The sequence below is a fragment of the Cavenderia fasciculata genome, assembly GCF_000203815.1.
Source record: "Cavenderia fasciculata unplaced genomic scaffold Scf_ET2XIPL01CNAVH-3, whole genome shotgun sequence".
NCBI lineage: Eukaryota > Evosea > Eumycetozoa > Acytosteliales > Cavenderiaceae > Cavenderia > Cavenderia fasciculata.
In genome coordinates, this window is record NW_004457723.1 from 1,184,901 (window position 1) to 1,201,986 (window position 17,086).

The 17,086-nt window shown below is 32.9% G+C and overlaps 8 protein-coding genes across 8 annotated transcripts; 3 read left to right on the forward strand and 5 right to left on the reverse strand.

Annotated features, from left to right (window-relative positions):
- Positions 1–288: 288 nt before the first annotated feature.
- On the reverse strand, positions 289–1,795 carry DFA_07311 (putative protein tyrosine kinase; the record flags this gene model as incomplete). The annotated part of the gene is made up of 2 exons (XM_004367117.1): positions 289–662; positions 763–1,795. The coding sequence occupies 2 exons, from the start codon at positions 1,793–1,795 to the stop codon at positions 289–291; spliced, it is 1,407 nt and encodes a 468-aa protein (XP_004367174.1).
- A 370-nt stretch (positions 1,796–2,165) lies between these two features.
- DFA_07312 (uncharacterized protein) lies at positions 2,166–2,792 on the reverse strand (the record flags this gene model as incomplete). Its single annotated transcript, XM_004367118.1, has 1 exon — positions 2,166–2,792. The coding sequence occupies one exon, from the start codon at positions 2,790–2,792 to the stop codon at positions 2,166–2,168; it is 627 nt and encodes a 208-aa protein (XP_004367175.1).
- A 361-nt stretch (positions 2,793–3,153) lies between these two features.
- On the reverse strand, positions 3,154–4,107 carry DFA_07313 (basic-leucine zipper transcription factor; the record flags this gene model as incomplete). The annotated part of the gene is made up of 2 exons (XM_004367119.1): positions 3,154–3,918; positions 4,006–4,107. 2 exons carry the CDS (start codon positions 4,105–4,107, stop codon positions 3,154–3,156), a joined length of 867 nt encoding a protein of 288 aa, XP_004367176.1.
- Positions 4,108–5,776: 1,669 nt separating this feature from the next.
- On the forward strand, positions 5,777–6,565 carry DFA_07314 (hydrolase; the record flags this gene model as incomplete). Its single annotated transcript, XM_004367120.1, has 1 exon — positions 5,777–6,565. The coding sequence occupies one exon, from the start codon at positions 5,777–5,779 to the stop codon at positions 6,563–6,565; it is 789 nt and encodes a 262-aa protein (XP_004367177.1).
- A 333-nt stretch (positions 6,566–6,898) lies between these two features.
- Positions 6,899–8,844, forward strand: DFA_07315 (uncharacterized protein; the record flags this gene model as incomplete). The annotated part of the gene is made up of 4 exons (XM_004367121.1): positions 6,899–7,175; positions 7,314–7,516; positions 7,598–8,651; positions 8,723–8,844. The coding sequence occupies 4 exons, from the start codon at positions 6,899–6,901 to the stop codon at positions 8,842–8,844; spliced, it is 1,656 nt and encodes a 551-aa protein (XP_004367178.1).
- Positions 8,845–9,361: 517 nt separating this feature from the next.
- DFA_07316 (uncharacterized protein) lies at positions 9,362–10,817 on the reverse strand (the record flags this gene model as incomplete). The annotated part of the gene is made up of 3 exons (XM_004367122.1): positions 9,362–9,698; positions 9,762–10,247; positions 10,324–10,817. The coding sequence occupies 3 exons, from the start codon at positions 10,815–10,817 to the stop codon at positions 9,362–9,364; spliced, it is 1,317 nt and encodes a 438-aa protein (XP_004367179.1).
- Positions 10,818–10,839: 22 nt separating this feature from the next.
- On the reverse strand, positions 10,840–13,546 carry DFA_07317 (uncharacterized protein; the record flags this gene model as incomplete). Its single annotated transcript, XM_004367123.1, has 7 exons — positions 10,840–10,872; positions 10,913–10,938; positions 11,027–11,207; positions 11,293–12,456; positions 12,520–13,204; positions 13,291–13,438; positions 13,519–13,546. The coding sequence occupies 7 exons, from the start codon at positions 13,544–13,546 to the stop codon at positions 10,840–10,842; spliced, it is 2,265 nt and encodes a 754-aa protein (XP_004367180.1).
- A 101-nt stretch (positions 13,547–13,647) lies between these two features.
- On the forward strand, positions 13,648–16,509 carry DFA_07318 (uncharacterized protein; the record flags this gene model as incomplete). Its single annotated transcript, XM_004367124.1, is given in 4 exon segments — positions 13,648–13,651; positions 14,563–14,585; positions 14,605–15,013; positions 15,062–16,509. 4 exon segments carry the CDS (start codon positions 13,648–13,650, stop codon positions 16,507–16,509), a joined length of 1,884 nt encoding a protein of 627 aa, XP_004367181.1.
- Positions 16,510–17,086: the final 577 nt, after the last annotated feature.

The following is a 17,086-nucleotide window of genomic DNA, read 5'->3' on the forward strand; positions in this document are numbered from 1 at the left end:
TTTAGAATTGTTGTATTATTAAATTAAAGGTTGTCTATTTATTTATTTTTGTACAATGGGGAAAAAAGCAAAAAAGTCTTTTGGTTAGTTTGAGATAAATTATTAATATTGCTATTATTTGTTACTATTTGTTATTATTTAAAAACAAGTGACGAGAAAACTGGTGATTGATTATTATTGGTGATTGTTATTATTAGTAGGAAGGAGTTATTATTATTATTATTATTATTAGTTCTATACATTTAGTTGGATTATAAATAAGATTGGGATTTGTTTTTTTTTGTTTGTTTAAAATAGTTTTCTTTGTAATCTTCTTGGTTGCTCTATTTTCTTTTTTGCTTCAACAATTTCTTTGACCTTGTCCAATTCCAATATTTGTTTGATGGTTATTCGACTGGCTGGATTAGTTTCCATCATGGAGACGATTAAATTCCTAAGTGTTGGAGAGACCTCGCAGTCATCTGGGAAGGGCACTTGCCCCTCACGAAGATTACGCCACCATTGTCCTCCCTGAGGCAAATCATAATTGGTGGCAGCTTCCAAAATGGTAATACCAAAACTAAATACATCTGCAGCCGTACTAACTTGATCATCCAATAATTCCAATGCCATATAAACTTTATCTCCTTCTGTATCACCATTTGTTGTTGATACTCCAAAATCTATATAGAAACAAAGGTAAATAATTAATTAAATATTTCTTTTTTCTTTTTCTTTTTCTTTTTTTGTTTTCTTATAGTTTACCACAAATTTTTAAATTACCATCATTTGAAAATAATAAGTTTTCTGGTTTAATATCAAGATGAATGATATTATGATTATGTATGTGTTCTAGTCCACGAGCAATATCTGCAATATAACGCCATAGTGTTTCTTCGTCGATGGCCTTGTCAACACGACGATTTAGTTCATCTTTGAGACTACCCTTTTCGCACAATTCTTGTTGGATGTATAAATGTGCGCCTTCTTCCCATGCAGCTTTTATAATGGAAATGTTTGGATGGTGTCCCAACACCATCCCCTTTTCAATCTCTTGTAGTTGTTCGTTACGTGTCTTGGTCTCCCATATTGGACGTTTGCTCTTTTTAATGGCATACATGCAATCGTCAATGAGTGACTTTGCTTTCCAAACCTCGCCAAAACATCCTTCTCCCAACTTTTGGATATATACAAAATGCGAAGACGAAGACTTTGTTCGTTTTCGTTGTGTCAAAAAGTGTACAGGGTTGACAGTATCACCATTCGAGTTGATGGTAAAGTCGTATTTTTCAGCCTTGTTGGCTGGAGATCGTAGCGGTGTCTTGGTCGGCGCTTTAGGACATTGCATCGATTTTGATGGAGTGATTGATATTTGTTGAGTGTATTGATGTTGTAGTCCTGCAGGTGGAACATTCTCATCATTATTGTTTTTGTTTTGTTGTGAATCTTCTAATGGTTGAGTTCCAGTTCCTTCATCATCTGTATCATCTCCATTATTATTATTATTATCCAATTGATTTAAACTATTTTGATTTTGACCAAATGTACCAATTGGTTTCATTGGTATTGTCATCATCATAGTATTCATATTACCATTACTAATATGATCATAGTTGTTGATGTTGTTGTTGTTGTTATTCACTGCAGAAGATAGATGATGCATTTCACCTAGCACACCACCATCGTGATTAAACTTGTCGCGATCAGTACCAATTGTTTTTGTAGCGACGTTTGATAGTGGTGTATCTTTCTTTTTTTTTAAAACCATCACCGGTTCATCAAACGCGGTTTGATCGGGGAGTATTCTACCAATCATCTCGTTCTTTAATGTTGTTGATTATTGTACTACTTTATTAACTATGTGTTTGTGTTGTAATATATATATAAACTTGTTAAATTAAACTTTGATTCTTTACTTTATCTCTGAAACGAAAATATATGCTTGAATCTATCTCTCTCTCTCTCTCTCTTGAAATAAATAAATAAATATGAAAAGAAAATAAATAAATGAATAAGAATTAAAAAAGCAAAAGTAATTAAAGAATCGTAATTTCCACCAAAAACAAAAAAAAGGCGCCAAAAAAAAAAAAAAAAGAAGCTGTTCATGGAACCACTCCCCCGAATTCGTTAGTTTACATTCTATTATTATGATTATTTACAATACGGTTTTTATTAATAAGTAGTCTTTAATTCTTTTTAGAGGATGATGTAATATTTGTAAAAGAAGGAGCAGAATACATGATATCGGAACGCATTACAAATTTGATACCTCCAACCACTTCACTACCTTGATGTAATATATTGTGTTGGAAGATGAGAACCATACCAGGTTTGGGTACTACATGATACTCTTTTCGATTGAGAAAGAATGTAGTCTCTCCACCTTTACATGCGTCATTTAGGTAAAGTTGAATGGTGAGATATGATTGCTCGCCCTTTTTAGGACCTGTCTCACGAACATAGGAACCATCATGATGTGGTTCAAATTTTTGTCCAGGTGTATAACGGAGGAATCTTAGTCTTTCGTTTAGTGATATTTTGTGACGTCCATTGATTTCATCGGGGATGAGATGTTCGATTCGTTTGTATATCTTGTTGGCCATATCATCACTATCGATGATACAACGATCATTATTTCTAACATCGGTCATCAATACTTGTCTGCCATTTCCAACATTAACCATTGCCTGTTCATATCCAGTTTTCTCGGTCAATGCAATCCATTCATCACACTCTTCTTTTGTGAATACATCATCCACTGTAAATGCCAACAACTTTGATTCCTTTGGTAAAACTTCAACTGGTTGTACCATCTCTCTCTACTTCTACTTTATGTATATAAATTAATTATGAATTATGTAATTCCTTTAGATTTGTGTACATATTTATAAATAACATTCATTAAAATCTGGAGTGCATAGTAAGAGTGATTCACCTACCCTTCTAAAATTTTTCTTTGTTTTTGGTTCGGTGATCAGCTGAAATTCGTTGAAGTCTGACCGAAAAAAATAAATTGGAAACAATTATAATATATATTGTTTAATATTATTTTTATTTATTATTTTATACTTTAATTATTACATGTATGATGATATGTTTGATATATTATAATAATAAATCGGTAAAGGTGTGAGTAAAGAAGCCACAATTTATAAATATATATTGTGAGTGTTGTTATGATATTAGTTTGTCCAAAGCCATGGGAGAAGAGGTTGTTGTTGTTGTTGATATGGTACTAGTGTTGGTGGATGGTGGCGAAGTAGAGAGATTTGGATTTGGTTGATTTGAGTTTGAAAGATGGTAGTACCCCAATAGATTCTTTCTGTTGGTTGGAGACAACGTCGATGATGGGTTGGTGTGTTGGTGTTGATGGTTTGGTACACCACTTGCCAAACACCAACACTTTGATTCTTCGGGAATCATTGGAATTGAATTTGGTAAAGGTGGTTTCCTAGACAATGATGATGATGTTGATGGATTATTATTATTATTATTATTTTTTTGTTGTTGTTGTTGCTGTTGTTGTAATTGTTGAAGATTAGATGTAGATGAAGCAGACCTAGCACGAGCTAAATAATTTGATGGAGAATTTAGATTTGGATTGGATACACTAAGAAATGATGGTGTTGGTAAATGATGGTTGTTGTTGTGGCGCTGATTCAATTTTGATTTTAATATTTCATTTTCAGTCAAAAGGGATGATAATTCCTTCTCAAGAAACTGTATATCGCTTAGAGTTTCTTGATTGCAACGTGTCAAAAAGGAAATACTCTTTTTAAGTGTCAATGTAGATAATTGAAGTTCTTGGCCCTTCTCCTCCAAATTTACAATATATTCCTTCTTTCTTGTTCTTGATAGTGCTGCTGATTGTCTATTTTTGAGTAATCTAACCTGTCGTTTTTTAACCTTATCATCTCCACCATGTTCTTTTGATCCGACCTAAAAATAAAAAAGATTAAAGAGTTAATATATATATATTATTGGATAGGATGAATTATTATTATTATTATTATTATAGTTACATACACTAAATATCATTGAGTCCATAGACGGAGATGAGGGAATATTATGGTGTCCATAACCACCATAATGGTGGGAAGGGGATGAAGATCCTGAACTGCTATACATGTATTTTATATATTATATATATATATATATATATATATATTTATATATTTTTAGATTGATAGATAGATATTTTATATTTATATTTGGAGATTTTTTTTTTAAAAGTAGAGTCTATGGTGAAGAAACAACAACAATTCAAATGTATGATGATATATGATATCTATCATAGATTCTGATTGATTAGAAAAAATAATAATAATAATAATAATAAACAATAATTTAATAACAATGACTGCTAGTTTGTGTGTGTGTGTGTGATAAAGTGGATGATGGAATCAATCAAACCAAAACCAAACCATGTATTGTTATTGTTGTTTGTTGTTGTTTTTGTTGTTGTTGTAGTTGGTTGTAGTTGGAGCTTTTTTGATGATGTTATTACCCTATTTATCTCCACGTCAGTTTGGTTTGGAATTTAATATATTGTTTCCATCATTAGCCAGCCAGTCAGATGGGTAGGTAGGTAGGTAGATAAAACAAACAACCAACATTAACAATAGGAAGATGAAGGAAAGCAGGAGTAGGTAATAGGACCACCACCACCACCACCACCACTATTGCAATTTCATCATCATCATCATCATCATCACCCCTTTGCCGTTGTTTCATCATCATCAGCAACATCATCATCATCATAAAAAACAGCAGGCAGCAGCAGCAGCAATAGCAGCATTAACCACTACCATTACCACCCCCATGATGATCAACCTGTGTGTAATATTATTCCTATTATATCCAAACACTAAATTTTAAATTTAGCTCTGGTGTTGAATTCTATTAGGGCAAAAAAGATGTGCTGTGTGAGTGTTTGATGGAGAGATAGTATGTGGGTGGGAGAGAGAATGAAAGTGTTTACATACTATGTTCTTCTTCTGTTTAGTTCTGTTAGTGCCTGACCATTAACGTATTAAAAGAAATAATAATAGGAAGCGGGCTGGGAGTTTGTTTGTTTGTTTGGGTGTTACGTGTGTTTGATGCTGCTGTATGTTCAAACAAAGATGAATCTCACTAGTAAATCCAATCCCAAGCATATCGATATACCTGTACTGTACCTACCTTCATTAAGTGGATGAATGAATGTGTTATGTGTTATGTGTTATGTGGGTGATCTAGATCGCAATGATGTTATGTTATGTTATGATCCCACCACCTATCATTCTACAACTTTACTGTACGTCTATATTGCAGTGTTGTGTTACACACAAACACACCTACCCAAATTTGATTATTGATGATCATTAAAAGAATCAATAACAGATCAAAGAATCTTTCATTCATTTGAAAAGGCACATGTTAATTAATTAATATTGGTATTGTTGCCTTGTTTGTTTGTTGAATTGATTGATTGATTGAGTTGTACAGAGTTGAGTGTTCATTATTAATAATAATGATGATGGTGACTTGGTACAAAAAAGGTAAAAGTAATGAAATTTCCTTTTTAAAAAAAAGCTCAGATATGATAAGTATCGAGTGAGCCCGATCAAACTCTCTATGATGATGACAACACCCCATTCATTCTTTCTTTCGTTCATGATTAACTAACAAACGTTAACCTTTTTAACAACAACAACGTAAGGTAACTTTCAATTCTTTGTACCTTTGTACTTCTTCTTCTTCTTCTTCTTCTTTGATCATCCTCTTACTCACTCTTGACCCCCTTTTAGATATAGATATGCCATACATTGATTATGTTGATATTCAAATGGGAGATGGGTTGGTTTGTGATGCCTATGTATCACTGCCAAAGGGAGTAGAGCCAGGTGTCAAAGTACCGGCCATATTGTTTTTGATGGATGGTATTGGATTGAGACCACGTCTTGAAGAGATGGCAGATACGATTGCTCAACAAGGTTATTATGTAATTGCACCAAACCTATTTTACAGAGCTGCTCGTGCACCCGTTGTACCTGATATTCAAGAACTGTTGGCGCAAGGACCAGAAGGACGTGAAAAGTTGATCACAGCCATCTTTAAACACATAGTAACTCTTACACCCGATCTATTCTTGCCAGATGTCACCAAATACATTGACTATATAGACCAACAAACCGATTATGTTGTCTCGGGTGCACCAATTGGTGTTGTTGGGTATTGTATGGGTGGTACCAACGCTGTACGTGTTGCATGCGCCCATCCAACCCGTGTGGCTGCCTTGGGATGTTTCCATGCTGCCAATTTGGTGACAGATCAACCAGACTCTCCACATCTCCAACTTGGAGCCATCAAAGGTTGTCGATTCCACTTTGGACATGCCGACCACGACGACTTTAACACACCACAACAAATCGCTACACTTGAAAAGACATTATCCGACTTGCACATTGATGCCTCATCCGAAGTCTACAAAGATGCTCCACATGCCTACACAATGAAAGATAGTGCAATGTATCAAAAAGAAGGTGAAGAAAAACATTGGGTTGAACTTGAATCATTATTAACTAAAACTTTTAAATCTAAATAAACAATCAAATAAATGTAATCTATATTTATATATATATATATAAAATTATAATAATTTATTTATTTTCTTTTCCAAAAGATAATAATAATAAATAAAATTGAAATTGAAACAATAAATAATAAATTGAATGAAGATGTGCTTGATGATATTAATACTTTAGAGGAAAGAGAACTTTGCAAGTTAAAGTTTTTTTTTATTTTAATTTTTTTTTTTGCATCGATCATTAGAAAGTGAAGATACTTAATACCGACATCTTGTTTATATTTATAATTAAATTAGATAATAATAATAATAATAATAGATAATAATAATAATCAATCATCAATAATCATAATGAGTGGAGGAGTAAAGATATTTATAGGTCAAATACCTAAATCATTTACAGAAGATGACCTTAGAGAGATGTTTGCAGACTTTGTAGATAGCATCGAAGAGATTAAAGTCATCAGAAACAAAGCAACACAAGAACCTCAAGGATGTGCATTCATCACAATGACAAACCCAGATGTTGCTGAAAAGTCTATTCAACAATTACACAACAGCAAGAAGTTTCCTGGTGTATCAAACTTTCTTCAAGTTAAATATGCTGATAGTGAACAAGAAAAACTTTGTATGTACAAATTAAATATCTTCTTTATCATATGATATGATACATTTATTATCATGATACATTCAAAGAGTTTCAAATCATATTAATATTAACATAAACATTCTATATCATATGATATGTATCGTATATTTTATATAGCAACAAAATTATTTGTTGGTATGTTACCAAAAGAATATAATGAAGATGATGTTAGAAAGTTGTTTTCAGATTATGGTGATGTCGATGAAATATGTATATTAAGAGGTCCAAACAATCAAAGCAAGAGTTGTGGTTTTATTAAATTTCAATCAAGAGAAAGTTGTCTCAATGCAATTTCTTCTTTAAATGGTATTCGAATTCCAGTATGTAGAAACAATAGAACAAATCTTTGATGATGATTGAGATTTATTAATCATATGATTATTTTATTTATTTATTTTTAGCCAAGTCCACATAATCTTGTAGTTAAATTTGCAGATACTGAAAAAGATAGAAAGAATAAGCAAAAGATGCAACAACAACAACACCAACAGTATTCACAACAATTGGCAGTGGCAGCATCAGTCAGTCTTCCAAAGATCAATCCTAGCAAGGGACAGAAGATGGATTTGTCCAGTCACTACAACATGGGAGGCTTTGGAATGAACTCACCCCCACCCTCGTTACTTGGTAACCATCCATCGTCGGGTGGTGTCGGTGGCGGCTTGTTGGGTGACGGCTCATCTTCTCACCTCTTTTCCACCATGCCCCAGTTTGATCCAATGGGAGGTATGGGTATGGGCATGATGGGAGGCATGAACGGAGGTATGGGCATGGGTATGGGAAGCATGGGAGGCATGGGAGGCATGGGCATGGGCATGATGGGAGGTATGGGTGGAATGGGTATGATGGGAGGTGGCAGTCCCATGGGAGGTATGGGAGGCATGGGCATGGGTGGAATGGGCATGGGTGGTCCAGGAATGGGCAACGGTTCAAGCCCAGGTAACATGTCAATGGGTGGTCCAGGATCCATGGGAATGGGTGGCCCAGGCAATGGCCCAAACATGGGAGGTATGGGTATGGGTATGGGCATGGGCATGGGCGGAATGGGTGGAATGGGTGGCCCAGGACCCATGGGAAATGGTGGCGGTGGTCCAGGACCAATGGGAAATGGTGGCGGAGGCCCAAGTGGTAAATTCAACGGAAGAGGAGGAAACAATGGCAACAATGGCAACAATAACAATAACAACTATTATGGAGGTAATGGTGGTGGTGGCGGTAACAATGGCAACAATGGCAACAATAATAACAACTATAACAATGGACCACAAGGTGGAGGTGGTGGTGGAAACCAAAAAAAGAATCAATCTGTTGGTCCTTCTGGATCCAATCTTTTTGTCTACAATATTCCAAACTTTTATACTGATGTCGAACTAAGTGTTTTATTTGATCCATTTGGTGCTGTCATCAGTTCAAAGGTTTTCATTGATAAGAATACTGGAACAAGTAAAGGTTTTGGTATGTTAAACAAACAAAAAACAAAAACAAACAAAAAACAAAATAATTTTATTAATTTTTAAATTTCTTAGGTTTTGTAAGCTTTGATAATCCAAATTCAGCAACAACAGCCATTACAAATTTAAATGGCATGATGCTTAATGGTAAAAAGTTAAAAGTTACTGTCAAAAATTCAAATTCAAATCCATATTAATGATTATAGTAAGTGAAGAGTAGTAGTAGTAAAAGTAGTATAGTCATGTCAGTAGTAATATCAACAACACCACCAATAATTGTAATTTTGTAATCACGACGACAATGGTAGGGGGGAGAAAAGTAAAAGGACTCAAAGCTCAAGATGACAGTTCGTAATACGTAATATTTGGTTATTTATTATGGTCCATTTTTTCATCAAATCGCTTGTAAACCAAAAACACTGTCGATTATTTTTTCGTCTCTCTCTTTGTCCTTTTCCATGTCCCTTTGCTTCTCCTCCCTCCATTATATTCTTTGGCAAACCAGTGGTGTTTTGTGGTATATTTTAATCATAGAGAAAAAAAAAACAAAACAAACAAAAACAGGAGTAAACATATTCCTCTACCCTACCTACCTTCCTAATTTATTGTAAATCTTTCCGAACCAACCATAATCATAATTATAATTTTATAAATATTGTATTTGTTATATTTTATATATTTGCAACACTTTTTTTTTTTTTTGTAATAATAATATTATTTATTTTGGTTATTATTTGATAAATTGTTATTCTTTTCATTTGATTTGTTATTTAGTCCACCACCTAAATTTGGATTGTAAAAAGTAACCTGTTTTGTAGTAGTATTATTAGTACCCAATCCTCTATTGTTTAAACTTGGAATTCTTAGACTTTGATTTTTTGAATTATTATTTGGATTATTATTATTATTATTTGTGATTGGTGGATTGTGATTTGATTGATTATTATTTTTTGTGAGTGATAATGTCAATGGTTTTGTTGTATTCTTTGGCTGTTGTTGTTGCTGTTGTTTCTTTTGTTGATTCTTTTTATCTTCTATTTGTTGTTTAATTCTATAGAAAAAGAATATATATATAGATTAATACATTTTAATTTAATTTATAAATAAATCTTACAAATCAATATCTTTGACTAACATTTCTTTGTTATTTTCCAAATGATTTAATTCTTCAGTCATTGGATCAATATCAATATCATACTTGATTCTTTCCTTTTCATCAACATCTTGAACCATTTCTCTTAATCTTTCAATTTCCTTCATCTTTTCCTTTTTCTTTTCTTCAAACACCTTTTTTCTTTCCAGAGATTGTTGAATTTTGGTTTCCATCTGTAAGTTTGACATTTTAATTGATTCTAGAGACACTAGTTCACGATTTCTCTTGTCTAAAAGTGCATCCAAATTCGAATTACAATCTTGCCATTGATTAAAATCATTTACTCTTTTGAAATATTCTTGACGATAATTTTCTCTTTCCGATTGAACCCTTTCAATTGACTGTACAAGCATATCTCTGTAACATTGGAACGATTTATATGTACTATTTGATTTATTTAATTGTCCAGTCATATAATCAATTTCTAAATTTATTTTAAATGTTTCCCTTAATATAAAAAGTAATTAATAAAAAAGATTCTCTTTCATTAACTTTACTTTACTTTGTATTAATTACTACATACTTTATCAATAAATTATTTTTTAGATTTAAAGATTCCATTGCCAATAGAATGTTTTCAGTTTCCAATTGAATTGGTGTAATCTTATTATTGATATCCACCAACCTTTGATTTAATCTATGAAATTGTCTATCAAAAGATTGAACTTGGTTTTTTAAATCTTTAATTTGTTCATTCTCTTGTTGTTGTTGTTTCTGTTGATTGTCTACTTTATCATTATCAAAAATTGATTTTAAAGTTTTAAAATCCTTTTCACCTTGATATAATAATGATTCTATTCTCTTTGATTTATCTGGTGATTCTATCTCTTCTGTTATGGTATCTTCTAATTCATCCAATTCCATCCTATTATTGTTTTCTATATGATTCTTGTAATATTGATTATTGTCAACATGATTAATCGAGCTTTCATTCTCAAAAGAACTATTATTACTATTATTATTTAATTGATTTAATCTATTTAATTCTTGATCAATATCAAATAAAATATCATCCATCTTTTTCTATCTCTATCTCTATCTATCTCTCTATCTTTATCTCTACAACTTCAATCTAAAAAAAAAGGGATTAAATAAAATTTTGAAATATTTACCAATGTATTATAAAGTTTACCAAATACTAATAAAATAAAGTACTTGGTGTGGTCTCACCCCCTTTTTTATTTTGATGGATAAAAAAAAGGTTTAGAAATCTTTTAAATTTTTACAAATGGTACAACCAAGAGGAACTTCTTCAAGATGAGGATGATCAATTTTAAGAGGACAATGTTCTTTACCTGGACACTTTGGAATCTCCTCAATTGGTTTTTTGGTTAGATAATCTCCACCTTGTTGTTTTTTGTGACAATCATCACAGAATCTAATTTTACTCCAACATACCCAACTTGCCTAAAACAAAAATAAATAATGGATTAATATTAATATTTCTTCTTTGTTTCTTTTTGTTTCTTTTTTTTTGTTTTTTTTACTTTACTTTTGAACAACAATAATGACATTTAAATTCCATATATTCAACACCATGAACAGTACATGTTGAACCAGTTGTAGTAGGTCTACAATTTTCACATAATAATTCGTCTAGTTTGTAGGTATCTATACCTTGATCACAACGAACCATACCTGCGAAATAGGGTGATTTACATTTGTAACAAGGATAATATTGGTATCTATCCATTGCAAAGCCTTCGGGGTTCTTGTACCATTTGGATGTTTTGATCTCTAGTTCTTTGCTACGTTGGAGTCCTTCATAGACGAGTCGCTGTGTGGCCTTGGCTTTGACGAGATCCAGCAATTGTAAATGTGGTTTCATTAAAAGTTCGAGTGCAGGGTGTTTCATTTGTTTGTTGCAGAGGGGACAATCGAGGTGTTGGAATGTGAGACGTGGTTGAGCCGTTCTTTGAAGGTCGGGTGCATTCAACCTGCTCTCAACACACGTATAATGAAATACATGCCCACATCCTGTGAGCATGATACAAGGTGCCGCCGACAATGTCTCTGACCAACAGATATTACAAAAGTCGCTGGCCGATGCCATTGGAATTGGTAGTGGTGGCGATGATAAAGAGTTTCGTTTGGTTGAAATAAGGTCTGCCTTGCTCTTGTCTATACACTTTTGCTTGAGACATGGCAAACATCTTTCTTCACCAGCGACACCCATGCAACGATGACCACATGGATGCACCTGTTTGAAACATGCCAATCGACTCTTTTGCTGACACTCTTCCTCTAGACACACATCTTTGGTGTGAGTTTCGCTCACGTTGCTGTTTGGTATCACCTCTTTACAATATCTACATTTCTTGGACACCAAATACAATCGATGTGATTGGCATGTAAACCCATAATGATAGGGTGTTGATTTACAATCTGAACAAAACTCTGTCGAACATTTTGTACAACGAAATCTAAATTCATCTCTATGTAATGCTGCTTCTTCTTTCATCTTTTTTCCATCTGGTGACATTAAATTTAATTTTCTATTCATAGGTTGCTGCTGTTGTGGTTGTTGTGGTTGCATTCTTTCAAAAACTATATTACATGATGCATTTGGACATTTAAAATACCCAGGGTTTGATTCAAATACCAATTCTAATGTTTTGTTTAAATAAGTTTCATATTCATTTTTTGGTAATATTTCCTAAAAAATAAATAAATGTTAATGAATAGATCATATATATATATTATATTTTATATTATTTACCTTTAAAACTAAATGAGATAATGATTGTGTACAATTTTTAACGGGACAAGTAATATTTAGTATACCATGTTGAATTTGATTTTTAAATCCAATTGTTAGACAATTGGTACAACAATTATGTAGACAATCATCCATTAGGTATAGACCCTGTCCAGAATTTGATCTTTTTCTACAAATGATACAAATAAATAACATATCATTTTCATCAACCATCTGGTGATTGTTGTTATTGTTGCTATTATCATTATTGATTTGATTTGATGATGATTGATGTAAAACATTTAATTGATCAATACCAACATCTTGAAATACTATTTGATCATTATCTCCATTCCTATTGTTATTGTTACTAAAACGGTCCAAAGTTTTTGATAATTCATGAAAAGTAACCTCTCGATAGTTACAATTTTGATCAAATATGACCCAATTGTCTAATGGTAGATCGTCGATTGGTTTCTTTTGTTTGATAGAGAGATGTAACTCTCCTCCTCCCTTTGTTGTATCCTTTCCATCTTTGGTTACTAGAGGCAACCATGTATCGTATACCAGTGTTGATGATGTAGGTACACCAATCTTGTTTACATCCAACACTATCGATCCAATGAAATTGTCTGTTAAAAAGAATACCTCTTTATCCCATACTGTAAATGTTAATGAATGTTCTTGGCTATTATTATCTAATTTTCTAAAAGTGACAGAGAGAAAGAAAATGAGTTTAAACATATTTAAAGTTGATAATTATCTATCTATCTATCTATCTATCAATCTTACATATCAAAACGATCATCCCAAAATGGAGTAGTTGTATTCTTTACAACCTTTGTTGAATGAGAAAGTTTGTTACTATTATTGTATCTAACCTCTACATAGGGATCATATTTTCCTGATTCTTTCTTTTTTAATCCTTTTGCTTCAATAACTATAGTATTGTATATGATTTAAATGTTAATATTATCTACATACATATATTTATATAATGATGAAGAAGAAGAAACATACTTGAAACGGATATGGTGAGGTCAACCATTTTCTTTCTTTAAATCATACTACTACTGACTGTAACACTCTACTCTCTCTCTACTATCTCTCTCTCTCTCACTACTTTGTCTAATAAAGTAATATAATATAATGGGTATGATGATATATATGTACACATAAAGTAAAGTATATCCGATGGTGTATGTGTGGTTGGTGAATAGTAGCTTTAAAGCAGAAACATGTTGACTTTGGTTCACCAAAGCAATACAGGCTTCCACAGATTTAATTTTAAAAAAAGAATGTTTTTTTCCCGAAAACCTAGTACCACAGTTGTGGTATTATTGGTTGGTCATTCCATCTATATCTTGAAACAAAGATCTTCCTCCTCCTCCTTGCCTGGTTGATCAATTCAATCAATAATTCAAATACCTTCCAAACTTTTTCATACAACAAGAATACATACTATCACAATGACCTGAAATTATATATTTCGGTCCCAAATATTTAAAACAATCCAGGCACTGCATGACCACCGATACCTCTGCTCATCGACGAATTTCCCTCCCATTTTATAGTGGGCTACACCCATTTTTTTGGTTGAACTCTCAAATCCCTTTTTTTTAGCACACATCCTCTTGGCAGCATAAACAATCATTCACCTTTCTTTTTGATACTCTTAAACGTTATATGACCAACTCATATAAATATGAATATATAGAAATATAATTACGGCATATATTACCAGACCCGTATTTATACAAAATAAATACTCCTTCAAGAAATATAAATATAAATACGGGAAGTCTCAAATCCCTGCCCTCTCCCTTTTTTTCTGCATGCCCTTTTTTCCCTTTTTTCTGCCCTGTCCCTTTTTTATCCATCGTCCCATTACTTTGTATAGATACATGATAAGCACATATTTATATAAAATCAATTATCTTTATTTCTTGGCCCCTTTTTTCTGCTCTTCATTATTTTCTAGATCCCTTTTTTCTGCCCTCTCCCTTTTTTCAGCACGAGTGCTCCCACTCAAAATGAGTCTTTGGATTCTATTTTTTTTTCTAGTAAACATATACATATATATACATGTAGATATATTATCTATAGATGGATGACAAATATTTTTGGAATGTATATAGAAATATCTTTTTGAATCACTGTATTCGTCGATACATTAGACATGAAGATGCTATGTTTAATCTTGTGGTATCACCTATGAAAGAAAGGGATTCGTTTACATTGGCTAAACATGGACACTATTCTATTCTAGCAGATAGAATAAAGAACAATGATGAATCACTTATTATTCATAAAGTTGTATTGGTTGGTTTGATCGTCTCATCAATCAATGATGACTACAATCTGGTTGTAAAACTGTTATCACTAAAGTTTTCAGAGTCTATAGTTCAAACTGTTATTCAACAACAACAACAACAACATATAGATAATCAACAACAAAATATAAATAATCAACAACAACAACAACAAGAAGATAAATCATTAAATCTTCTAAATGGTATATTGGTACAGACCAAATCAGTATTATCACATAAAATCAATTTAGAAGACATTACAACTGAATGTGTTAAGTTGGATAGATTGTTTGTACTAGACTACCTAATTGACAATGGACAGCATGCTATATCACCAAATATAGTGATAGAGACTGCTCTCAAACAAAGGGGTAGTAGTACTCGAGTTGACTATAGAACCAAAGTATTACATTGGGTTTTGAAAAGGTTCCCAACCAATGTAGAACAATTCAAGATGAAAACACATCCATTGTGTTTTAGAGTTGGTAGAATATTAGAGACTGGTGACGTGTCACTCATCAAAGCTTATACTCGTGCTACAACCAACGCCACGGTACCACCAGTCTACAACAAACGCTTTTTGGTTGTCTTACCAAACACCATTCGTCGACAATACGAACTGGCAAATGGAAATATTGGATCAACATTTGAACCTACCAAGATTGCAGTTTTAAAAAGACATCCATGGTTGTTGAATAATGATGATGATCAAGATGTATTGGATACACTGGTATTGAATCAATTAGAGTTGGAATATGGAGAGATGAAAGATGTCAAAAGATTACAAGATATTATAAGGTTGGAATTGGATACTGCAGTGTCTCGAGGTGGTGGTGTTGGTCGGGTGGAAGATATTATTCGTCAAATCATACATATCAAGACACAAACATCCGATCGTAACAAGAGAGCACTACCATCGTCGGTAGGGTTGTTGGATGCTGTTCCTCGACGAAACCAATACAACACTAAACTGACGGGACAGTCCTTTACACCGACCATCTATCATGCCATCATATCAATGTGTACACTTGACCAAGTCAAATTTGCCACCTCTTTGATGGACCCAACCACCATCAAACAACCAGTCTACCAAAAACACACCTTTATCATGATACTTGGAAGAAAGGATAGCCAAGCAACAGACGTGTTCAAATACCTAGACGACAATGATTTGTTAAACACTGAATTTTTGTTTTCAACTATGATGTCGTCTAGATTCTCTTATTTAAGAGTGTATACGCCCGATATGCTCAAATTGGCACTTACCAAAAGTAAACTCTTTTCAAGTTGGAGTATGTTTCTACCTCCGTCTTGGTCGGTTGGTCAATCTGGTAGATCCTCTATCATGACACGTGAATTGTTGGACTTTTTAATTGACAATCATGCCATCACACATGTCTCTTCTAAATTGATACTTGGACTCTCACAATTACGTGACCGTGGTCTATTAGAATACCTCTTTTCAAGATTCCCCAAACAACAACGATGCTTTGTCCCTATTCATCAACCTGGAGCAACCACATTTATCCGATTGATTTGTCAACGATTTAAATACATTCAGATTGGTATCCGAGGTATAAATGCAATCATTGCAATGAATTCAGATGAAATGTTTAAATTGGTTATACCTCAACTTCACAAACAAGATGAAATTAAACTATTGAATGATGGTATGTCTGAAAGACAAACAAATAAATAAATAAATTGTAAATAAATTAATTAACTATCAATCAAAGTGTCATGTCTTTTCAACTACAATAAATTCAGATTGTTGAATGTTTTGATACCTAATATGTCAACAATTTATTTATTTACTCTTGTCATACTAAACTTGGAAATCACCAATCAACTTGAGTGTGATTGAAAAAAAAAAAACAAAAAAGGTAGAAAAGGGTAGGTGGTAACCTATCATGTGTTTTCACGTGACAGCGACCTGTATAAAGATGTAAAAGTAGAAATGCACACATATCGACCAACAGCAATCAGTAATCAGTTAGAGATGGGTTAATAGATCAATATGTGTGAGTGTGAAAAACAGCATCTATCCATCCATCCTATCCAATTGCAGTGAGACAGAGATGTGGTTGAAACAAACATAAAATTGGAGAGTGTGTTGATATCACTTTTAATAACCACCTCTAAATTCTTTTTTACATGTTGTGATGATGGATAGCCGCCATCATAGATTAGATATAAAACAATCAACTCAAACACATCAGTGCTCCTCCTCTTTCATCTGATTGCATGTGGTTGTTGCAATATTGTTTCATCAACCA